At 27.4% G+C, this 26112-nt stretch overlaps 1 protein-coding gene, 1 long non-coding RNA gene and 2 pseudogenes across 9 annotated transcripts; 3 read left to right on the top strand and 1 right to left on the bottom strand.

Annotated features, from left to right (window-relative positions):
• The first annotated feature begins 7400 nt into the window (after window positions 1–7400).
• Window positions 7401–10278, top strand: LOC149884849 (uncharacterized; annotated as a pseudogene). The gene is made up of 2 exons (XR_016454631.1): window positions 7401–10105; window positions 10173–10278. The product of XR_016454631.1 is annotated as an uncharacterized LOC149884849 (transcript).
• Window positions 10279–10395: 117 nt separating this feature from the next.
• Window positions 10396–13426, top strand: LOC149884850 (uncharacterized; annotated as a pseudogene). Its single transcript, XR_016454629.1, has 9 exons — window positions 10396–10609; window positions 10810–11039; window positions 11241–11404; window positions 11479–11572; window positions 11641–11753; window positions 11863–12079; window positions 12258–12405; window positions 12758–12851; window positions 12975–13426. The product of XR_016454629.1 is annotated as an uncharacterized LOC149884850 (transcript).
• LOC149884851 (uncharacterized) lies at window positions 13112–15432 on the bottom strand. 2 transcript variants are annotated; one of them, XR_016454632.1, is made up of 3 exons: window positions 14901–15432; window positions 14305–14801; window positions 13112–14191 (listed from the first exon to the last, which is right to left on the bottom strand). It is a non-coding gene; the product is annotated as an uncharacterized LOC149884851 (long non-coding RNA). The 2 variants fall into 2 exon arrangements; XR_016454633.1 differs by having other exon boundaries at window positions 14305–14608; window positions 14728–15432.
• A 1256-nt stretch (window positions 15433–16688) lies between these two features.
• LOC149884852 (nuclear factor NF-kappa-B p100 subunit-like) lies at window positions 16689–24552 on the top strand. Of its 5 annotated transcripts, XM_090094489.1 has the most exons (14): window positions 16700–16860; window positions 17035–17137; window positions 17342–17370; window positions 20245–20288; window positions 20533–20586; window positions 20706–20816; window positions 20985–21136; window positions 21253–21452; window positions 21795–21950; window positions 22074–22175; window positions 22451–22480; window positions 22671–22729; window positions 23515–23647; window positions 23738–24552. In XM_090094489.1, the coding sequence occupies exons 3-14, from the start codon at window positions 17349–17351 to the stop codon at window positions 24169–24171; spliced, it is 1497 nt and encodes a 498-aa protein (XP_089950615.1). In that variant the 5' UTR covers window positions 16700–16860; window positions 17035–17137; window positions 17342–17348; the 3' UTR covers window positions 24172–24552. The 5 variants fall into 5 exon arrangements, with proteins under 5 accessions (XP_089950616.1, XP_089950615.1, XP_089950614.1 ...); XM_090094490.1 differs by lacking the exon at window positions 20533–20586 and having other exon boundaries at window positions 16689–16860; XM_090094488.1 differs by lacking the exon at window positions 16700–16860 and having other exon boundaries at window positions 16921–17137.
• The last annotated feature ends 1560 nt before the right edge of the window (window positions 24553–26112 follow it).

The raw sequence follows: 26112 nt of genomic DNA on the forward strand, positions 1-26112 counted from the left end.
ATTTTCCTTCTAAAAAATAAGATAATAAAAATAAAACTGCAAAAAGAAAAACTAAAACAAACAAAATATAAACGATTTAAAAAATTAAAATCCTTTCTACTTTATCTAATAAAAATTTAAATCCGTTCTACTTTATTTAATTAAAATTTAAATCCGTTCTACTTTATCTAATTAAAATTTAAATCCTTTCTACTTTACCTAATAAAAATGTATATATAACTATTTTATATACTTACTTCAATTATAAGATGATCTTAACGATGATTATTTATCTTAATATGATTCTTTATGTAATATATCTAAACTCATGATTAAATTCCAAATCTAAACTAATAATTCAATTCCAAAAGGAAAAAAGTTTCAACTCGCTTAAGAGATCTTTCTTCAATGGCCGCGTGCAACGGAAAAACGCGTGAGTAGGTACAAACAGCGGGGCGGAGCGGATCAGCGGGGCGGATCATTTAAACGGTACAAACGGCGGGGCGGATCATTTAAACGTTACTAAAGCGAGTTATATTTCATTAAAAAAACGATTCAGATATAGTTTAAATTCACTAACGATATAATATTTAGAAGGAATTTGCATATTACAATTTTATTAAACGACAAAAAAAAGTATATAAGTTTATAATATTTTATAAATTTTATGAACTCAAAAAACAACGTGATCCGCCAATTTGTATCAAGTGATCCGCCAATTTATATCAAGTGATCCGCCTAATATTATAATTGTTTGAATCAAACTCCTTTAATTTTAACGATTGTTTTACAAAAAAACAAGGTGATCCGCCAACTTATATCAAGTGATCCGCCAATTTATATCAAGTGATCCGCCTAATATTATAATTGTTTGAATCAAACTCCTTTAATTTTAACGATTGTTTTACAAAAAAACAAGGTGATCCGCCAATTTATATCAAGTGATCCGCCAATTTATATCAAGTGATCCGCCTAATATTTTGATTATTTGAATCAAACTCCTTCAATTTTAATGATTGTTTTACAAAAAAAACAAGGTGATCCGCCAACTAATATCAAGTGATCCGCCTAATATTTTGATTATTTGAATCAAACTCCTTCAATTTTAATGATTGTTTTACAAAAAAACAAGGTGATCCGCCAACTTATATCAAGTGATCCGCCTAATATTTTGATTATTTGAATCAAACTCCTTTAATTTTAACGATTGTTTTACAAAAAGACAAGGTGATCCGCCAAATTATATCAAGAGATCCGCCAAACTTTATGAAGTGATACGCCTAATATTTTGATTGCTTAAGTCTAACTCTGTAAGCTTTAATGATAGTTCTACCAAAAAACAAAGTGATCCGCCAATTTATATTAAGTGATTCGCCTAATATTTTGATTGTTTAAATGAAACTCTGTAAAGTTTAATGATTGTTCTACAAAAAAAAACGTGATCCGCCGATTTATATCAGGTAATCCGCCTACTGTTGTCATCGGCCAGAGTGAATGTTTATTGCTTAAAAACAAAATGTTACTTGACAGTGTAAAAAAAACTCAAAGCAAAGTTTGGAATGAAAAAGAGAGGGGACTACACAACATGAATTTTAATTAAATATATTATTAAAAGATTTTATTTAAAGTAGGTTTTATTTAGTAGTAAACTTACGTAAAACTTTTAAAAGAAAAACAAAAACCATTATCAAAATGCAAGATATATTTACCATGAGGAACTAAAACTGCAAGGTTGTGGTTACCGATGTAATGGATAACAACAAGATCTGTCCGACTCAGGTCACAGTACACAAACTTCTGGAAATCATTTGAAATTCCTGTTGGTATAACTGTGGCAAAATGGATCTTTGTGTAAAGTGGCAAAGCCCGAGGAATTTTACTGGAACCATTTTGCTTCCACCTATACCCATCTGCCCACCAATCGTCTAAAAAATAATAATAATAATAATAATAATAATAATAATAATAATAATAATAATAATAATAATAATAATAATAATATATTTATATATACACACACATATACATTGCATATACAATAAACAACCACAATATTTACATGCAACATCACTTGGTAACAAATAAGGAGAATTTAAACTTTTGTGTGAACTAAAAAGAGCATGATTTAACAACTCATCAATTGTATAGTTAGTAGGTTCCACAGTATAAAATAAAAATAGATATGGCAGGCAAAAAGGTGGAAATTGCTGGAATTATTGAAATTGCTTTATACATGGAGAACAACTTCACATCATATAAATTAAGTGACAGTAATCAGGACAACCAAAATTGTTGAGTAAAAAGAGCAAAAATATAAGCAAACAAACAAAGTTCAAAACATGCAGAGGTAATAATAAAAAATACAGCTGAGAACAAACCAAGTTTATACCAAGGTACAAATTCCTTATAAACAAAACAGAAAATTTATGGAACATATTCAGGGTGTTAGCTAGCCTAATCATTAGCCAAATGGCACCGAGTATACTGTAGAATTCCCAATGGGTTTAAAGCTTCCAAAATTCAATACCTCTTTTTTTTTTTTTAGTAGTAGTAGTGGTAGTGGTAGTGGTAGTAGTAGTAGTATAGTAGTAGTAGTAATCTTAGTTGGCCTCATTTTACGATTTGCCTAGCTCTGGCGCTACAAATTTTGCCCTCATGTTACAATATTTTGCCTGCGTAACAATATTAAGTTACACAGAATGTTCTCATCTTAGGAATCTGCCCTTATGTCACAAAATGTGCATAGCATGAGGGCAAAAACTGCACTCATGTTAAGCTACATAGTAACATCAGGGCATTTGTCATAAAAGTTATTTATTTTAAGATAAACGATTAAGCAAGCAAATAGTCAATTTAAACATGGCAAAGTTTGATGTATTAGTGGAATGATTAAGATTGATATAGTAATAAATTTAGATTGATAATATAGTTAGAACGATAACATATTAATAAATAATATTTATGTTGAACATATATGTAATAATATCTAAAATAAATTGAATAATGATATTGACAATATATTAATTAAGATTGATAATAAAGTTAACTAATACCTTAATCTAACTTTATTATCAGCAATAAACATAAATTTATTGCTACCTAGGTAGTAATTAATCTGCGTTTATTGTTAAACCAACAATGTTATTGAACTTTTTGTTGACTAATCATACTAATTAATAATACCTTTGAGGTCCTCATTGATGTAAGTTCTATGTTTTTTTGGTACTATAACTAATAGAGATTTACAGAGATAAAGAATAGAATCAGGAGTAATAAAGTAGCAAGCATGGTAAAGAGATACAACCTTAGCAGATGGTTAAGATCAGAAGTAAGATTTGATCCTAGAAGTCAAAGGGTAGATGACTCATTCAGTACATTACTGTTCATAAATATAAGAAGATCTAGATTTTTGCGATAAGGATTCCCCGAAAAAAAATTAGTCTTATCTGCGTTAGAGATAATTCTCTATCAAAAAAAGAAAAAATATTATAATTTCATTTTGATTGCAAAATTATAAGTTTAATTTTATAAAAAAGTTTCGAAAAGTTATAACTTTGAAAATATGTCACACCCATTTTAGGGCTAGAAGTTTGGGTTACATGAGGGCTTCGAACCGGGATTATAGATATATTTCTGTTTATCATAAAATATATTCCTGGCTAACACCCCAACATTGCCAACAAATGTAAACAGTTTCAAGAACAAATTAAACAAATATTTAGCATTAAAAAAATTAACTTAATGAGTTTTAATAGTAATAAAAATTTTTAATACTAATAAAAAGTATAAAAAATTTAAACAAAAATTACTTTTGGTCTTAAGTCTTCTAAGAAGTTTTTGTTTAAATTTTTTATTCTTTTTATTAATATACACCTATATTATCAAAAGTGAGTTGTCAAAGTGAGTTTCTAATTCACTCGCTGTTAACACATAGCTATGTGTTAACAGCGAGTGAATTAGAAACTCACTTTATATACTACTACTAAATCATATTTTATATACTACTACTAAATTATATATACTACTAATAAACTATAATTATAATTACAATAATAATACATATTTTATATACTACTACTAAATTATAATAATATTTTTAATAATATAGCAGTTACTATATTGTTATAATTTATGATTGTTTTTAGGCAAGTACAATGAAAGCACATTGGTGCTCACATTTTAAAATCATAACACAGATACTTTTAAACAGCATGTATAAAAAAGGTCATTTAAAAACCTGCAGATTATTTTCTATAGCATGTCTTATACTGACATAATATAAAATAGACACAAGCATGTAAGTTTGTTATGGAGCCATTTTACAATAATAAATAAATCTTCAAATAAATTATAATAGGAAAGACAATTTTTAGCTTCAAAAAAATGTTGCATATTAAATGACATCTTGAAAATATTCAATATAATATTAAATGACATTTAGAAGTCCTTACATATTTATTAATAAGATATCTTGCTTTACTATAGCATAGCCTTAAGTAAAGGATAAACTATGCCTAAGTAGTGTTAGATTTTACTTTAAACATATTAAAAGAAACAAAGCTATATACAGTCTTGTAGACTACATGTAGGCTACAGTCTACATTGTAGATTACAGGTATAACTTCTTTAAAGTCTAACTTTACTTTAGGCATCGTAATTGATTTTTACTAGTATAATCCAAAAACTATGCTATTTACTACATTATACTATTTTAGTATACAAATATATTTTAAAAATACAAATACTATACAAGTGCACTGAAATATTGCTGCCTAACCTTTTTCATGATTCACTTGTATGACATAAACTTCGCCTGCCTTAGGATTGTTGAGTGTAGTTGTTCTATCTTCATTATTGCTCTTGGCGATAAGATTTGCAATAACCTCTATTTTAAGGTGCTTTATGCTACCTATCAAAACAGGCACAGCCATTTACTAAAAAGTCATCATAAAAAAATTTAGCGACATGTTTGTTCAGGTTGAATTCGTTAGCAGAAATTTAACTATTAAAAGTGCCGTGTCACTTGAATGATCCGCTCCGCTGATCCGCCCCGCCCCGCCCCGCCGTTTGTACCTACTCAAAACGCGCTCTTTCAAAGCCTTGTTGCTAATGACGAAACGACGTTAAACATTAAACATTAAACGTTAAACGTTTCTGTAGGAATTATATTAAGATCATTATTGCTATTATTATTATTATTATTATTATTACTATTATTATTATTATTATTATTATTATTATTATTATTATTATTATTATTATTATTATTATTATTATTATTATTATTATTATTATTATTATTATTATTATTATTATTGCTATTATTATTATTTTTATTATTATTATTATTGTTATTATTATTGTTATTATTATCTTTATTATTATTATTATTATTATTATTATTATTATTATTATTATTATTATTATTATTATTATTATTATTATTATTATTATTATTATTGCTATTATTATTATTTTTATTATTATTATTATTGTTGTTATTATCTTTATTATTATTATTATTATTATTATTATTATTATTATTATTATTATTATTATTATTATTATTATTATTATTATTATTATTATTATTATTATTATTGTTATTATTATTATTATTGTTATTATTATTATTATTGTTATTATTATTATTATTATTATTATTATTATTATTATTATTATTATTATTATTATTATTATTATTATTATTATTATTGTTATTATTATTATTATTGTTATTACTATTATTATTCTTTTTATTATTGTTACTATTACTATTACTATTATTATTATTATTATCATTATTATTATTATTATTATTATTATCATTATTATTATTATTATTGTTATTTTTATTATTATTATTATTATTATTATTACTATTATTATTATTATTATTGTTATTATTATTATTACTATTATTATTCTTTTTATTATTGTTACTATTACTATTACTATTATTATTATTATTATCATTATTATTATTATTATTATTATTATCATTATTATTATTATTATTGTTATTTTTATTATTATTATTATTATTATTACTATTATTATTATTATTATTATTATTATTATTATTATTATTATTATTATTATTATTATTATTATTATTATTATTATTATTATTATTATTATTATTATTATTATTATTATTATTATTATTATTATTATTATTATTATTATTATTATTATGATTTATAAAAAAATTATTATTATTACATAAATATTATTATGATAATAATGATTATGTTATTTAAAAAAAGCGATTATTTTTTGGGGCAACTAGACCCCTTAGTGATTGCAGCTCAACACCTATCATAGATAGTTTTGTAATAGATTATGATTCAAGTAATACTAGCTCTACAAGCACTGAAAGTTATGATGTTGGTCCTGTTATTTATGGAATATGCTGTAAATTTTGCAACCAACTATGCATTACATAATTATTACCTTGATTACAAAAGAATATTTCGATGTCTTCGTAAAGACAAAAGAAGATTTAAATTTTCCGCGATTCGACAGAAATTGATGCATTGTTGAAAGTTAGGATTCAGTATACACAAAAAACCATGACGAGTACTATGAACCGTAAATAACTAAAACATGATCTAAATTTCTCACAATCCTGATGTTATTATATGTTGTTAAATCTAAACTTCTGTATAAAAAAAGAATAATTTACTTTAAAAATAATAACTTTTAAAGTAAATTATCATTTTTGAAAACTTTTTGGATTTTGGTCCTATTTATAGTAAATCAAAATTTCAGAAATCAATCTGTAGTGGTTTTTCCAGAATTTTTATTTTATGCTTCCACCTATAAATATTTGCAGATTTGCTTGGTCTCATACTAATTAACACTTCAGTTAAAATCCAATTTTTTTTCAAACAAGGAAGATTGAAAGATAAAAGTAATATATGTAGATAAGTGATAAAAAAAAATTCCATTAAGATTCATTAAAATTAGTCATTAATCTTCTGTTTTTGTTTAAATTTTTTTATTCGTGGGAAACAATTCAGGTCGTTTCATAAAATTTATTCATTTCTTTGCAATTAAACTTTAATTATAATTTTAAGATGTTCTCAGTGTAAATTAGCTTTTAGTGTTTTAATAAATTAATTTAAAAATAAAGATGAAAAAAACTGAACGCTTCGTAAAACTTACCTTAGTATTGTATATAAATCTAAACTTCTGTATAAAAAAAGAATCACGTAATTTTATGATCAGATTTCATTTTGTCTTTAAAACTCATAATTTTTGTGCTATCGACAGTTTTGTTTAGTCGAGACTGCAGGGTGTGTGGGGTGTGGGTAAAATTGAACCACCCCTGATCAGGTATTAACACCTCGTTAATACCTGATCAGGGGTGGTTCAATTTTAGTTATGTATAAAGTTTTTTAGCTTACAGAACACTGAGTCGTACACTCTCGCGGAAAGTGTGGACATAAAACTCCACACTAAGTGTAGAGGCCGTAATTTGCACAATTTTGTGGAATTATTATTTCATAAAAAGCTAGTCGAGTGTAAATTTTTTAAAAACTGAAACATTGCACATTAATGTGGAGTAAATTAATGCGCAAGAAACGCGTGATATAATTTAAGCCGCCATTTCAAGCATTTATAGAGTTACAAAAGTAATAGTTATTTTCAAAAAATTTGCATATTTTAAGAATGTTTATATGTTATCTTTGCAATAATGATTATAATAATATTTCTGAGTTAAGGGTTCATTTGCAACGACATAAAGACAACCAACAATTATCTATACCAATATGTTGTCGTCAGGATAAGTGCAAAAGTTCGTTTTCGGTTTTGTTTAATTTTATTAGACATTTAAATTCGTATCACCAAACAAATACAGTGAGAGTTAGTGATGCAGCTGCGTTAATAGAAGAAACACCAGAAAGTTTATTTGTATGTGATAATTACTCTCCTTCTATTAATCGTATACAAGATTCATCTCCTAATCTAGATGTTGTTTCGTCGGTAAATAGTTTAGATTTTTTGCAGGATGTTAAAGCTGAAGGAGCATCACTTGTAACACAACTTCGTGCAAATAGTAGCATACCTTATGGTATCATACCGACAATTGTCCAGTCATATAATAATATGGCTGGATCACTATCATGTTATTTTAAAGAAGAATTTAATAAAAGTTTATTATTAGCTGGTATTGATCGTGCAGTTATTGACCAAATTTTTCAAGAAATGCAACCCAAATTGGAACTATGCAATAATCCTCTTGATTTTTTATCAACGCGTTATCGCATTGACTCTTATTTTGCAGGGCATCCTCTTATGGTTCAACCTGAAGGTATTTGTTATATGCCACGATTAGAGTCTCATTTTGGGCATAGCAAATTTGTATATAATCAGTTCCAATATGTTTCTATCAAAAAAACTTTATTTAATTTGTTACAGAATGAGGCCTATGTAAAAGCAATTCTCGAGAAAAAGTGTAGACCTGGTGTATTAACAGACTTCTCAGACGGAAGTCGTTTTAAAGAACATTACCTCTTTAGTGATGTCTCTAAAATTTCCCTAATGATCCAATTGTTTTATGATGGTTTAGGTGTAACCAATCCGTTGAGAAGTCAAGGCTCAGTTCATAACATAGGTGTCTTTTATTATACTATAAAAAATCTTCCACACGCATTTAACTCTTGTTTTGGCAATGTGCACTTGTTAGCAATGGGTTACACACATGATATTGCAATTTATGGTCATGGACCAATTTTAAGCAAATTTGTTGATGAGATACAGGAGTTAAGCACTCTTGGATTACAAGGAGTATTTCCAGTTTTAGGTAGTTGTACAATTTATGCAAGTCTTTGCCAAGTTACTTGTGATAACTTGGCTCTTAACGGCTTGCTTGGATTTCTTGAGTCTTTCTCTGGCAGTCATTTTTGTACAATTTGCTATGCAACAAAAACTGATGTTCAAAATAAATTTGAAGATGAACTGTTTCAGATGCGTACTGTGCATAGCTACAAAACAGATTTAGTTAATTTAGAAGCAAGTAGGGCAAGCAATAAGAACAGTTATAAATTGAAAATTCACTACAGAGGTGTAAAGACTGAATGTCCACTCAATAAAATAAAAGGTTATCATGTGACAGATAATTGGTGTATAGATATTATGCATACTCTCTTAGAAGGAGTTGTGCTTACAAAATTAGGTTGTATACTTCATGGTTTGGTCATATTAGATAAGTGCCTAACTCTATCAGATATTAATAAAGCTATTTGTTTACTATGGGGAAAAATAACTATTGAAAAGACTCATAAACCTGCAGAAATTTTCAAAATACAAGAACCAGGGCATGTACTTGCACCTTCTATGAAAGCAGTACAATGGTGGGCTCTGCTCAAGTATTTACCAATGGCTGTAGGAAAAATTGTCCCTCTAAAGAATAAAAACTGGAAATTTCTGCTTCACTTGTCTCATTTAATTGATTTGATTTTTGCACCATGTTTTACACATGAAATGATTGTTTATATGAAGCATGTTATTAGTGATCATTTATCTATGTTTAGCAAGTTATACTGCAACAATGAAGTAAGGTTACGTCCAAAGCATCATTTTCTTATCCATTTGCCCAACATTATAACAAAGTCTGGTCCACTTGTTGGCATGAGTTGTATGCCATACGAATTAAAAAATTCATTTTTCAAAAGGTGTGCTCATATTGTATGCAATTTTACCAATATTTGTCACACTCTAGCACATAGACATCAGCAGCAGGCTTTGGAGTCACAACTCTGTAACAAACACATTCGCAAAATTATTACAGCGGTAAAATATAGTATTGAATCTACTAATTTGCTTCCTTTTTATAATGCTATACGTAATACACTGTGTTTTAAATCATGTGAAGTAATTGCTATTGCAAAAACATTACATGCAGGAAGTGTTGAATACAAGCAAGGACATTTCATTGCAATTAATATAGATAAGGAGTCTGGCTTGCCAAACTTTGGAAAAATTGTATGTTTTATTTCAACCCCAAATGATAATCAAATTAATATGAACAGAGGAGAGGAGTGGTATTTTGTCTTAGAAATTGTGAAGACAAACAATTTCACTTATCACCTTCATTCTTATGAAGTAATATTTCTTTGTCAACCAGAATATCAGATTTTCAAGCTTTCTAATTTTGTTGATTATCATCCACTTTATTGTCATAGTTTGCTCGCAACTACTGAAAAGAAGCACTTTGTTCGATTGCCCTATCATGTTTTTTAATTTGTAATATCTTGTGTAAATAGTATAAACTTAAGTTGCTTTATATAGATCATTCAATAGCAAGGTTTTATTATTTGGGTTTTGGTTTTTTTAATAATATAAAGGTTAAAGTTTCTTCAATGTTTTGTTTATAGCAAATCTAAAAAAAATTGTAGAAAATATATTTCTTCAAAATTTTACATTTGTTCAAATAATTAAGTAAAAGTGTTTTTTAAAACTTAATTATTTTTTTATTGGAATTTTTTGATTTTTTTTATTTGGAATTATTATTTTGATTATATTTAGTTTATATATTTTTAAACCATGAGTCTAAGCAACACACTCGCCACTGTATTGGAGTTATCCATTCTTCCTGATGAAATTCAACATGCTTTATTGGGTATGAGTTTCCCTCTTTTAATATGTGTATCTTTTAAAAGATGTTGAGTTTCTCTTGAAATAAACACACCTAATATAAATGATTTAATTAAACTCTAAACAAAAAACTATTTTGTTAAGAAAAATTATAAAATTAATCAAATTTTAATTAATCAATACACATATAAAAATATTTTTATTTATTATTTTGTTTTATATTAGAATCTGGTTTTACACTAAGGTCATTTTTACTAGCCACAGAAGCAGACCTTATTCAATTAGGATTTAGGATGGCAGAAAGAAGGTTACTGCAGGAATGGATTAGGAGTCAAACACTTGTTAATGTTCCAGTTGTTAATGCTACCCCACAGTGTTTGCCGAGTATTGGTGAGTCAGTTAATGCCTCCCCCAGAATCAGTAGCTGCACCACAACTAGTGTAATCAGTTTCAAGGTTAGTTTTCAAACACTTAAGATATGATTGCTGAAATGGCAAAAATGACATAAATAATATAGACAAGTCACAATAAAAAATAATTATAATATTAATAATAGTAATAATGATGACATGGTATATTTTGTATTGTACTTATATTCTAAAATGAAATAATATGAAATTATGTTAGTTACATGCTGATTCCATTAATTTTATTAGAATCTGCAAATCAATAATATTATATCAGAGCAAAGGCAGCAGCATGGACCTATTTGTGGTAAGCTATTAACACAAAAGTTGAAGTCAGGAGTGCCGATTGAAAAATCAGAAATGTTATTTCTAACAAAAGTTTGTGGGCGATATCTGATGAACAACTGTGCTCAGTAAGTATAAATATAATGAAAAATTTAATAGGATTTTAATTAGTTAGAATAATGTTTCTATTTCCTTATTTCAGAAAAGACAGGCCAAATGTTACTGAGAAGCAGGACTTATCAAAGTCAATTATTGACTGTTTTCCTATCTTACACGATGGAACAGCGAGTGGCTATGTGAGTAATATATTTATTAATTAACTGCTATTTTAAACTTTGTGTGTTACTTTTTGTGTTATCTTTAGGGATACTTCTTTGATAGAAAATCATTTAGTGGAAAGTTGGAATACTTTGTTCGTAGCAGGCGTTCTGATTGTAGAGATATAACTACACTGTGGAAACATTCACCATCAAATAGGTAAATATTAGATCTGTTCTTTCGTTTAATAAATGACAATGGTGATAATAAGTCGTTATAATAGTTGTCAGCCCTTTGTTTCAAATTTAAATAATTTTTTTTATGGTAGTCATGCTACTAATAGAATAGGTCTCACAACAAGTGATGATATTGAAAGTGCCATTCGATTACTACGTGAACAACGACCAAATGCTCAAAACAAAGAAGAGCTAAATAAACTCATGGAGATGACAAGAAACCATCGACGATCATGGATTAACACATCGTTCCCATCGATTACGGAAATTGTTAACCAGTACCCGCGACTACTAGACATGTCAGAATCAGTATATTTAAATTTATTTAATAAAACTTATATATTGATATTTAAAGTACATGAGTTATTTTGTTTCTAATAATAGTTAAATTAAAATGAAATTATAAACTGTTTATTAAATAATGAAATTATAATTAAAATTATTCTGTGTATATGTGTGTGTGTGTGTAAATATATACTCTTATTAGATTCTTAAAGAATTCCAAAGTAGCAATTGTTTAGAAACAAGATTGCATGTTGAGTGGCAGAAATACAAACCTAAAATTTTGGAATATGCCAAATCAAAGCCGTCATTGCATACTCTAATGTTTTCTTTAACAAATGAATTAGATGAAGGTAAATTATGAACTTTTACCAGTTAAAAATTGTAATAAATTTAGAAAACTTAGTAGCAGAGTAATAGGTTTTAGTTCGAATATACTTATTTTCTGAAAATCGTTTAAATCAGTTCAAAATCAGTTCAAAATCAGTTCAAAATTTTTAACTGGTAATTTAACTTTTAAATTAAATTATGCTTTACTAATATATTCAAGTTTTTACTATTTTTAACACTATTTTAAATTATATTCTACCTGAATAAAAATTATAAAAATCTTTTTGTGCTCATATTTTTTATTTGAAAAAGTTGCAAATCTTGCAAATAAATATCAGTCTATCTTTTTTTCACTTTTTTCTTATATAATGTTAGACAAGAAAAGTGAGCTTGCGGTTGAATGTCTTGTTTTAAAAAGGCTCGTTTGCTACCAAATGTGGTCATGGAAAATCTTTTCTTTGACTTCAAGGTATTGTTTTTTGTTAACTAATGTTTTTAAAGAACTCGTTTCCAGTTTTTTAGTTTATTTTCATTGCTAATATTATTATCTGTTACTTAAACATGTAAAAAAATATTTTTATACATATTGCAGGATGATACAATTGACTGTGCACTAAAAGCACTGGAAGATCGTGGAGTCAAACAACCGATGCTGTTGCGCATATCTAATGGATATTATATTAAAGCAGATAATACAGTTATATCACTTGCTTTTTGCAGCTGTTTTATGGAGGCATTAGAGTTTTTATTTATGTCTTTTTATGTTTTCGCCGTCGAATATCCGACCGAATTAAGATTTTTTTATGGCTTTTTAAAGAAAGTCATGGGACTTAATATTACTGTAAAAAGTGCAACCGTTGCTGATTTGTTTACCAAAATAACTTTTCTTCGAAATTTATGATGAATTTAAATCCCAGTTGGATTTAAAGACAACTTATTTGTTTTGTTTTTTATTTGATGAGATCTTTTATCGGTATATTTCTTATTTGGAGATAACTATTTATATTTATTTTTTAATTTAATAATTGATTATAATTGTTTGCCTTTTTAGATTTGCGGTTTTTAGATTTTTGTTATCATCTGAATGTATTAATTGTTTCAGTTCAATTGACAGTAATTTAATATTATGACTTTAAAATGTTAACCCATCTTTTAAATTCCGTAATGCTAAAAAAAATTAAAATCAATAAATTACGATATACTGTAGTAAAAAGTTTTAAATATTAAAAAATCTTCAAAATATTTAAAGAAACTTAAAATGCATAATACACAATAATGCATAAAAATCACAATAATGAGTAAAAAAAGACTTAACAGAAACTTGCAAAAATCGACTCTTTGAACGAAATGCAAATTATTGTGTAAAAATCACAAAAATACGTAAAAAAAACAACAGTAATGCATAAAAAAAAAAAACTTTTGTCGAGCAAACCCACAAGCAGTTTAATAGCCGTTCTCTTATTAAATAGAATTAATTCCACATTATTGTGAAGAAACAAAAATTCCACAACTGTGTAAAATAAGTCCACATTTCTGTGTAGGAGTGAAGACTACACACTAATGTGGACGGAAATGTGGAGTTTTCCTCCACACTCTCCGCAAGAGTGTACAACCTTGCTTTAAACAAAGTAATAAACCAAAGACTTATATACCTTTCTTTCAGTAAACAGGACTAAACAAAAAACAAAAAGGAAAAACCAAACCTCTGGCGTTTGGAATTGACAGATATTAACTATACGATCTCATACAGTCCGTAACATCAAAATAATGTAGCGGATGCCCTCTCCGATGTTGTTCGATTCGAGATACCTTAAAAGCATTTTAAAATACTCATGCCTAACTATGTCATATAAGACTGCTGCATTACTACAAAAATTCAAAACCTCCCTCATTCAACCACAGAAATCAAACAATTAACATACCAGTGTACAACATGCAATGAACTTAAACCACGTTTCTGCGAACCTCCTCTAGGCGCTCATTTATGTAAAAAGGCTTTGGAAACGCTAAGCCATTGACTTTGTTGTGCTCCTGCAATCCATTACAGCAAATAAATGCATCCTTGTGGCAGTTAGCTAATACTCACGCTAACCATTCACATTTCTGTGCCAAAATAACGGAGACACTGTTTTGCGTCCCCTTCTCATTCTCTTCTCATCATTTGCTTCACCAACCTCTATCTACATAAATCGTGGAATCCAGTTTAAAGCATAATCTCCGATAGCCCTTTAAGAGAAATGGTGTCATCAAAACCTGAACTACTTCCTTTTCAGATTCAAGGCAGCGGTAAGAGGACTACTGTATATTACTGATGAAACACAAATTGACAAATCCTCAACGCTCACCCATTATAGGCATTGTACTACCAAACTTTCTAACAGAACAGGATTCCAAATTCTTATACAGATGTCAGGTCAAACTAAAAGGAGATATATTTATTGACTAAGTTCAAATCTTAGAAACAATATCGCCCTCCACTTCGCAAGCTTAAAATTTCAAAATGGAAAAAAAATCCTACCACAAGATGTAAACTAACCGGCAGAAGGGTTCATGAAAGCTAAAGATATTTTGAGTTTAGTTGTAAACATTAATGAAAAGAAAGAACAAAAGGTTCAAACACAATTGCAAAATGCAGAAAAAAAATAAGTAAAGAAAATCTTTATTAAATGTAAAGAGATATGTGTTTATACTGGAAACATTTGAAGACCACACTGGAAAAACGATCAAGCTACATTTTTATTGTTTTGAGTAAATTAGATTTTAAACTTCAAAAAACCATCGCTCACTTATTTGTTAAGCAAAATATCTGTGTAATTTGATCAGTTTTCTAGTTATATAGTCAATTATTATATAGTTAAACTGCAGCCGAGTATAAAACGGGCAAAAACCCCAAAAAAGCAGAAATGTAGCTTTATTATTCTTCCAGTGTGGTCTTCATTTCGCGAGGTTAGAATTATTTTGTTCTATCTCCAATTTTAAAAGTTGGGAGAAAATGAGTTATTAATTTTTGTAAGTAATAATAACTTTTAAAATACGCATTATTTTAAAAACTTTTTCTAAATAATTTGCTTAAACATAAATTATTTAAAGTATAAGTTATTATTTCTTTAAAATTAAAAGCTAAAACTTTAAACAATTTTTACTTTTAGAAAAAATTAAAAACTTTCTCCCAACGTTTTAACTTGGAGATAGAACAAAATAATTCTAACCTCGCGATTTGTAAAGTAGCAATGCTTAGGGAATCTCCAAAATGCCACGATATTTTAAAATCTCAGTGCAGCAAGTTAACGTGTCGTGTAGAGGGCAACAAACCTACAATGATCTTTCCTTCTGCAGCTTTGCAAAAAACAAGGACCAATCCTAGGAAAAGTTTATTCAATTCAAATAGTAATACATCAGAGAGGGATGAATAGTTTTTTTTATAAAGAATTTATGTATAACTAAAACATTCTTTTCAAATGTAATGATTTTAAGTTATTATGATTTCAAGTTATTATTAAATATTAATTTTCTAGCGGTTTTTGACTTTAAAGTTTATTTTCTAAGGGCCTGTTTATATGGAAAGCGGGCTGGCTCGTTTGCCGAGCCAGCCGCTTTCCATATAAACAGGCCCTTAATGCACCCCAAAAACCACATCACTATTAGGTTGAACTTGGCTCAAAAATGTAAAAAATAATACTTCAATATAATTTAACTTTATGATTCCTATTGAAAAGGGCACTTTAGGGATTATAAAAAAGTCAACTTTGCAAACTTTATCTGTTATTTACATGTTTTATGGTATTTTTACTGAAATATTTGATTTAAAAAACCAGAGAAATTTTTAGAAAACGCTTAAAATATTCACTTAAAGCTATTAAAATGAAAAGCTGATTTATTTTTCCATTAGCTTGAACATTTTATTGAAAAAAAAAATCAAACTCTTATACTTTTTAGGTGTAAATCGGACTAGCTACATTCCAATAAGTAACTGTGTGGTTTTTGAGGTGCAATAGTTTTTGCGGTGCATATACCTGTAGAGAATCAGAACCAGTCCAACAATGAAAATCTTATTATTAGCAAAGATATATACAACTCCTGAAATAGAAACTGAAACGAACTAAATGAAATCAAACATTCCATATCAATTATGCTATATTTTGATTTTTTGTTGTTTTACTTTGTTGTTGATGCTTGACTCTATATTTGATAAAAGCCAAATAACAAAATAAAATTTTTATTTGAAATTTCAAAACACCGTTTCATACCCATCTAAACAACGGGAAATTTTCGGGAAAAAACCGCGGATGTTATTTCGCATTACAATTATATAGAAATATCCGCAATAAATACAAAAATATTCACTCCGACGTTAATATACTTGAATGAATTACAAAGAAAGAATTTCAATGAAGAACTATAAATTTGTTAACTTTTAAAGATCAACCATTTAAATTTAAACATTATAAAAATTGTTTTATTCGTTCATATTTTATGAGGTCAGCTATTAAGTATTAATAAATACTAATATAGGAAAAAGTTATAAAAATTGTTTTGCTCGTTTATATTTTATAAGATTAGCTATTAAGTATTAATAAATACTAATATAAGGAAATGGTATAAAAAAAGAACTTAAATTTTATGACAACAAAAATAATTTTCTCATTATCTAGCAAGGACGTTAACAAGTTTTATCAAGACTTGGATTTTTTCTTTCTCGCTAAACATTCTATACCCATTTAGCTCACATTCTTTCTATAAACGGAATTTGGAATGGTATGTAATTTCATATATTTTGGGTTGGTATGTAATTCCATATGTAAGGCTTTTATCGATTAGTTGATAAATTACTGAGATCTATTATTAAAGTATTCTAACAAACTTATTAAAATATTCATATTAATAAGTTTATTAGAATATTAAGGTGTTCTGGTTGGACTCTTTGTCATACTTTGCTAATGTTTTGTTTTTTAATTTTAGTTATGAAATGTTTAGTTCTGAAGTATTTGGTAAGTTAAATAGGGCTTTTTTCCAATTATGTTTTAAATTAAACATTATTTTCTTTTTAATAAAAAGGGTTTATTTAGAAGAACTTTTTAGAGCGGATTGAGTTGCTATATGACTGTTAGTGCAAATTTTGATTGCATGATAGAATTGTTTCGTTTTAAATATAAAATCCTTTATCAAAATTTTAATTACAGAGTGTGAGTCCTGGATGGTGTTGCCTTGCTTAGGATAAAAGCGTCTTTATAGCCATTTTTAAAAAAGTTGAATAATGATAATAACAATAGAAATTGCACAAACTTTTAATACACTTGCATATTTTTAAAATCTTATATCCTCATCTTATAATTAAAATCTTATCGGTATTTTATAATATTATTTTTTAGTAATTTTATATAATTGTTACTGGCAAATTAATTAAATTTTCTCTTTATAAATTTCATTATAAATTTTGCTAACAATCCAAACAATAAAGGAAAGTGAAAGCTGTAACAAAGACTACTCCATTTTTATTTTGTATGTTATATATGCAATAGAGTATAACTATTACACCCCGTAAAATTGCTGATAGTATATGTACATATAAAATATGTATATCAGTTATTAAAAAAGGTATCACATGAGAATTTTGGACATCCTTGTATCTCAGATTTTCTTCATATTTTCTCAAAATGGTCGCCTATATCACACAGACTACCTTGTAAAATTTCAACACTGATATCAAATAGGTTTTAGAAATATCATTATTTCATAATTAGCTAATTTAGTAGATTTTTTTTGTTTGGTCCTCCAGTTATTAAACAACCATTCGTGTGAATGGGCTGTTCTATCTCCCTAGTTAATTACAAAAATAAATGTAAGCTGTTTAATTAAAATTTCAAAAAGTATTAAATATATAAAAATGCTAATGATAAAGATTTTCTTAGTTTGAAATATTATGTATAAGTTGTATATTTTGTGTTTGTCATTGATACACAAAGAGTTGTATATCTAAAATGGACAAGGACTTATGAACAGTTGGTATTTTATCAAAAGATAAATCTCATAAAACTTTATTCACTAAATCAACTGGTTCGACAGATATGTGAAGTTTTTCAGAGAGAGAGACAATTTTATTATTATGGAGATCTGGTTTATCGATATTAAATTTTAATATTAAAATCTTTTTTATCATGAGCAACTCTTACTTTTTAAATCTTTTTTATCACAAGCAACTCTTACTCAGATTTGCTAATTCCTAAAAGAATTACATTCACCTATTTAAAAGGCATAAAACCAGTTTCTTTTTCTTGGCTCCTAAATTATACTTCTTACTTTTTACTCTTAATTATTGTGATTTGTGAGAAAGCAATATTCAACTGGCAATAGATATTTGTTCAATTGGTTTGGTAACAACACCTGGTTTAAAAATGTGTCCTTCATGTTCTTTTCAACATGAAGGGCACATTTCAAAACCAGGAATTTTTACGAAACTTTTTTTGGTGAAGTTGCACAAGAAAAAGTATGAACTTATAAACAGCAGTTCTGAGACATAAGATGTACCACAAGAAAATTTTCATGGAATTCCAAATCATGCAAAGATTTTTTTAGGCAAGTAAAAATTAATGCAAGCTTCTGATATCATGTCAAAAAAACTATCAGTTATCTTTAATTTTAATACAACAGACCTGAGAGGTTATGTTACTAAAGAGCCAGATGTTAACTATCAGGAAAACACCAAAGATCTAAATAAGTTAATCTTTTGAATACAAGCAGAACTTAAAAGTGTAAACAAAAGGGAAAAGATTCAGGTTTTGAATTTGGTTCCTAAATTATTGCCTTTAAGGAAAGCAGCCAAAGTATTTAATACATCAAAGTTAACCATAACTAAAGCAAGAAAACTTACAGCTGAAAAATCCACTAATTTTCTGATGGTTGTGCTGGTCGGTACAAAAATTTCTACCAGTTTTTTTAAATTTTTGCCATAATGCTGAAGAATTAGGGATGAAATGCAAATGGAATTTTTTTGTGACATTGCAAGGAAAGTTACCATGTGGTGGCTTTGGTGGGATAGTTATAAGATCATTACATTCATTAACAGATTGTAAATACCTAATAAAAACAGGTGATTTGCCGAAGGTTCATTTATTTCAAAAAGATAAAAAATGGTTGACAAAAATCTAATGCTACTGAATCTCAACCCTCCATTTTTTCTCTGTTACATTTTCCCAGAAAAACTTTAAGTGAAATTCAATCCTCATTTTGATTTAGTTTCCATTGTTTTAATGGAAAGCAAACATCATATCCTATTCCATCAATTCCTCATCTTCAAAACTATGCAGGGGTATATTTTAAGCTTGATTACATCTATGGTTTTACATTAACTTGTAAAAGAAAAATAACACAAAAACCAATATGTTGAACAAAAAAAATCCCCTGTAATAGGTAATATTGAAGTAATTTTACAAGGTAACCTATGTGATGAATGTGACTATTTTGATAAAGTATGAAAAAAAACTTGAAATGATGTGTTACATGACTGGAAAGTTTGTTCTGCTTTCTCATGGAATACCTCAATTGGGATAATTTTAGTATAGTTTTGGAAAGGGCTTAAAAAGTGGCAGAAATAGGTCATTTTAATAGTGAGTGTGTGAAGAACATTTATTTTAAAGGGCATCAAGATTTGTTTGATTTTTTTCTTTTTTAGTACTTTTTATCTTAAATAGTAAAAGTTTTCACTTCCTTCTAAAGCAACTTGTAATCGTATTTTAATATTATATTTTACAACTTGTATTTATATTTTAAAATTACAATTGTCTTTCACCAAATTTAATACTGAATGATTGTAGGAATGAAATCTTAAATTTATGTTTTTCAAGTTTGATATTAATTCTTTGTAGGTTTTGGTGAGCCATATATTGAAATTGTGAGAGAACCAAAAAAGGCATGTGCATTTTGTATTGTATACTTGATGGAATGCAGTTGTGAAAGGTTTTTTTACTTAGGTCTTTGTTACAGTTTGCTACCACTATAACAGACCAAAGCAAAAATGTTCAGGTGAAATCTTTGTAAAAAAAAGCAATGGCAGAGCTAAAACATTTTGAAATTTTCTAAAATTTAAATATGCCAATAAAATGAAAAAAGATTAAAATTTTGAATTTAAGCTTCTAAATTGTTTTAATAACTAGCTGCTTGAAGCAAACATAAAAACTCTTACGGTCCTCAAGAGTCAAGACTATCAAGTATATTGTATTAATTATTTACTTAAAATATTCCTGAGTTATATTACTTCAAATGAATGAACTTGTTTTAAATGAATGAACTTCATTTTGTTGTATAATTTAGCCATTTTTTCTTTTAGTATGGTTATCGGTTTCGATATAAAACAGAAGGAAATAACCATGGTGGAATTCTTGCACAACCTGATGATGGTGTCAGTTCTGGTAGCAGCAAAACCTGCCCTAAGATTAAGGTAATTAGGGATTAGGACTCATACTGTTTATATTGTAATTATTTTATACACTTAACCACAAAATTAACGCACTACTTATACATTTTAATTTATTTTAATTGTCGTCAATATTACCATATATTTTGACAAACAAACTTTATTTGACAAGTTGAAGTATTTTTATTATAGATTCATAATTTGAATGGAAAGAAGGCTAAAGTGGTGTTGCGATTAGCTGCTGAGCACAACAACGAGATCATGCACATCCATTCTCTTGTCTACAACAAAGAAGTGACAAAAGGATTTCATATTTTAGATTTAAATGAAGCTAATGAAGTTGAGTAAGAACCCTTTTTTGCTTTTTTTTTCCAATTGACACAAATCAAAGAAATATTTTTTTTTTCTTTTAAGAAATTGTAATTTAAATGTTTAATTATTCATATTATTCAATATTCAGACTGGAGAATGTTGCTGTTCAGCAAGAAAAGAAAAATAAAGAAAAAGATTTTTTGTTCAAAGAAAGAGTACTTCAGTCACGCTATCTTAAAAACTATAAAGCAATTACTCCTTCTATTAGCATTGAAGTATTTGTGAAACAAATTCAAGAAAGAGCTGATGGCAAGCTTGTTAATAGAGAAACTGGTTTAGAATATGATAGTAGGTTTTATATATTTTTGTTCTAATCTACTTAAATCTATACTTAATAAGTTTACTTTAAAGCATTTTTGATTTTTACAAAGATATTTTCCTAGATCCCTAAATTTTTTATTTTCAAGAAATTTAGTTCATGGATTTTTTTAATTGGACTGGATGACTGGAATTTTATTTCTTTATTAACTAGTTTCAAAAGATAGTTTCTATTTTTAAGGAAAGTTTTGACTTTTTAAAATTTAACAAATAATTTTGAAAAACCTTCCTTCAGTGGATGAAACTGTAGCAAAAGACTTTTAAAAAACACTGCTCTTCATTAAAAGTTATAATTTTTTTGATATGACAAAGTTTCAGATAAAGATTTAAATCAGGAAGCATCAGCGTTAAAGAAGGATTTAAATGTTCATTCTGTTGTTCTTGCTTTTCATGGCTTTGTCCAAGATAAGGATGGAAAATATACTATCCACTTGCCTACAGTTTATTCAATCCCAATCTATGATGGAAGTGAGTTTTCATTTTGTGAGTTTATTTTGTTGTAAAAATGACAAGAAAAAATTGAGTTCCCATTTTACAGTATCAGTTTTTTACTTAAGATTCATTCATAATTTTTGTTTATAACTTTTGTAGAAAATAAAGCAGGTTGCGAGTATAAAATACAACGCATGAGTACTCTTTGTGGATCTGCAAATGGAGGAGACGAAGTTTGGATGTTGTGTGATAAGTTCAACAGTAATTCTCAATGTTTTTTTTAGTTTGAAATTTCTTCCCAAATATTTAAAAATTACATTTTGGTGCAAGCCACAGTGGCACTAAATCCATCTTCAGTCAAGTATTTAAGTCCTTAGATAAATTAACTTTTAAATTTGACTTTGCTAACTTATTCATGTTAGTCAATGTTTATATTTGATTTCATTATACTATTAATTGTATCCTACTTTATAAAAGAAGAGTTTTTTTATTTTATTATCCCTGTTTAACTAAAAAACTCCATTTTATATTTCTAGTGTCTGATGTAGAAGTTCATTTTTTTGATGGTACTGTTTTTCAATTTTTTTTTATTTTACATTTCATTCTTTTGTTGTTTTGGAAGACAATTTCTCAAATTCTATTCTATTAATCTAACTGTTAATCTATTTTTTGAAAAGCCGTCAACAAATATTATTTGCATTCAATTGAAAATTTGGTGGGTTTCTAAATCAACATTTTTTAGATAACATTTTTTAGATAATGTTGTACCATGGAACAGTTTTGGTATTTTTAGCAAAAGTGACGTTCACAGTCAGGTATGAGCTTGGAGAATTTCGATTTCGCAAATTAAATTAATCCACTTTATTCACAATAATGATGTTTTTATTGTAAACGTATCTTATTTTATGTTTTTGTCGATTTTAATGGCACATTGATGTTTATTAAGGTTATTTTAAAGTTTATTTACGGTTCTATTAACTGGTATAGAGTCAATAAGCGCGAAATAAATATAATACCACCTCTTTAGTTGCTTGGTATTTCTATGTTTACTGTAAATGTAGTTTGTCCAATTGGAGCGAAATAAGGTTTTTAAACTCGTCTTTCGGAAAATTAGGCAATTATGTTTGCAGTTGACTGATGATTTACATCAACAGCTCATTCAACATCGCTCGAGACTAAAAATTGATTTAGTGTTAGCTAAAATGAGATTCGACTCATCATAAAAGAAGTACAGTTCTCTCTGACGCTTTCAATTATGACGCTGAGATTAAAATGAATTCGTGTGCGCTGGTTGTCTGTTCGCAGTGGAACAACTTTCTTGTAAACTTGAACGTTGGTCTCTGTCAACGTTTTGATAACTTGTGATTAGAAACAATTAAATGTTCAAGCAGCTTTCTATGGTCAAACGTTGTTTTTAGGCCGTTTGTAACTGCATTTCTTTTTGTTGTGTACAGAATGTGGTAAATTAAAAATAAGTTTTTAAAATTTAACTTGTGTCTTCGGTGTTGTATTTTTATTTTATTTTTTATTGGATAACAACTTAATTAGTATGAAGTTGATATGGTAACGTGCAATTTAACTAAGTTTCTCTTTTTATTAGAGACTTGTCATTTTTCGAACGCCGCCTTATAAGACAAAAGTTCTGAATCAACCTGCAAAAGTGAAAGTAAAATTACGAGCGCGTTCCGACCATCGTCGTTGCAGTAATCATTTTGACTTCACTTATATGAGTAGTAAGTATTTTTTTTCGTGAGATTTTATTCTTAATACAAGTTTGTGACTTTTTTTGTGTAGCAACCTGTATTGTCAACATTTTTCTGCAGCTGATTTATCTACTGCAAACGATGATGGGTATGAAATCGGGAAAAAGAGGAAAAAAATTGCTTTAGTTCCTGACTTTTCACCTGCTCAATATAATCTTTCCTTCCCAAAACCGGAGGAGCAGTTAATAAACATTGCACCTCAACAACTATTATTAACAGATGATCAAAATTTCAGCAATTATCATGATCAACTTAATCAATTAAATCCTTATTTTTTTCTGAACGAATGTTCTACTGAAAATAATGATTTCAATCAAAATTTAACTACAGACGGTATCCTTTTGGGCCCTGTTGAATATCTCACTATTCAGGATGACACTACTTCAACGGTTGAAGAAGATAATGAGACTGCTTTAAATATTGAAGATCCTAATATTGCAGACGCTACTTCAAATTTGGAAGATGCGTATTTAACATTTAGATTCTCGGATTGAAAAGATTCAAAGGATTGAAAAGATTCAAAGGATTGAAAAGTGTTGAAGCTGATGCAAAGTTTAGTTGAATTCACTGAGAGGTTATTATCTAAAACATTAAACAAACTCACGGAGAAGTCATTTTTATAACTTAAAACTTAAAAAGACTGCAAAGCATTAAGAAATCATCATCGATAACAAATGATAAGAAAACATATTTACAACATAAATAAATACATTTAAAAACATGTAATTGCACGTAAATTGAATATGTGATAATATGATATCTACATCTTCATTTTTTATATAGCATAAGTACCATGTTTGTACCTTTTTTATATACGTACTTAAAGTGTGTTTTCTATTCGTTTACTTTGAGAAATAAATACTGACATTTATTGACTTAATTTGACTTTACAGTGACCTAATTTTCAAGAATAATTTAATTTCTCTTGAAAATATAATTAGCACATTTTTCAATTATTTTAGATATTTATTCATGAATTTTATTCCGTAATTTATTGTAATATTCTTTTAGCTAAATAAGAATTAATTATTAAAATCAGTAAAATACGTTTTATACAATCAGTAGCTTGATTTTCTAAAATATGATGAATACTCTTGGGTTGTCACGGATGGATTATCTGACCGGGTGTCCTAATGCGAGACATTACTAGAATATACTTAATTTAGAGAATCAAGCTACTGATTGGGTCATATTGGCATATAACTCGGTATCCGGCCGGATAATAAAGTAATCCGATTGATTATACCGGATATTTCATGTTTATCAATGCCAAGAAAAAACTTGTTTTAACTATTTCTGCAGTCTTAAAGATACACATTTTAGACCTGACAAATCATTTGGTAATTGACAGAGTGAGAGAGCCTAGGACATAAATTTTAAAGTGTTCATCTTTTTAAATAATCTAATGTTAGTGGATTCAATAAAATATCGTTCAAGTTGAGTTAAGAACTAATTTTACAAGTACTACAGATTTTATCACTCATAAGTCTATTTGAATCACGAGGTATAAACAATAACATTTCTCCGCGTTGAGGTAACAATCTTAATCACTTTTTCTCATTAATATTTCCATATTCAGAAAACAATCTCTTTGAAAACACATGCTGGCGGTTCTCATAATTTAAGGGCTAATTCTTTTAGCAGTGTATACTTTCCTTAATGTTTCTAATAATTTAAAGCGTTATTGCTTTCATCTATAACAGATTGATTAAAGAAAACATGAATTTCTTGAGAAGTTGTACAAGGGAGACTTGATCTAAATTTATATGACCATCGTTTTCTCAAAAATAATAACGAATGAAGTTACGAAATGTAATTTTTGTTAATTATGTTTTATTAAGTAATATAAAACAAAGTAAAATTAGCAAAACAGTTTTTAAAAACAACTCACAAAATTTTTACGAAAATTAAATATACACTGCCGCTCATGGAAGTTAGGACAAAAAATATTTTTTCAAAAGAACAATATTAAAATGTAATAACGTTATAAAATTATTAACTTATATTAGTAAAATTCATGTTTATATAAAAATTAATCAAGTTAAATAAAACTTGTATAAAAAAATTCTAAATTAAGTTTATTTTAATGTAAATACATTAAAATAACATAAATTGTACACGCAAGTAAAAGTCAGTAAAAAAGTAAAAAAATTTTAAATTAATAAACAGAGAACCCAGAAACATATTAAATTCACGTATGAACCTGTATTTTACATTATTGATTCAAATCTTTTAAGTTTGTCATTTAACTAGTATTTCTATTGTTTACTGAGTTTTTATATGCAGATATTTTGTGTATTTTGTGTTAGTGTTTTAAAAATATATAAAAAGGTGTAATTAAATTTATTTTTTTTAGTGTAAATTCAAAATATTGAAAAAAATATGCCTAAAGGTAAGCCAATAAGTGTAGAAAAAAGGGCAGCAATACTCACTTT

This window comes from Hydra viridissima, unplaced genomic scaffold, assembly GCF_058129835.1.
Source record: "Hydra viridissima isolate aposymbiotic clone 2 unplaced genomic scaffold, HvirCarnegie_v1 scaffold_8, whole genome shotgun sequence".
In the NCBI taxonomy this organism is placed as follows: domain Eukaryota; kingdom Metazoa; phylum Cnidaria; class Hydrozoa; order Anthoathecata; family Hydridae; genus Hydra; species Hydra viridissima.

Bases quoted from the DNA above. Each gene is read 5' to 3' on its own strand.
- LOC149884852 (XM_090094489.1), top strand. From the start codon at position 17,349: ATGTTTAGTTCTGAAGTATTTG. The intron at 20,289-20,532 runs GCATGTGCATTT...TTTAATAACTAG, and splicing joins TTGTGAGAGAACCAAAAAAG to CTGCTTGAAGCAAACATAAA. The intron at 20,587-20,705 runs GTATATTGTATT...TTTTTCTTTTAG, and splicing joins TCAAGAGTCAAGACTATCAA to TATGGTTATCGGTTTCGATA.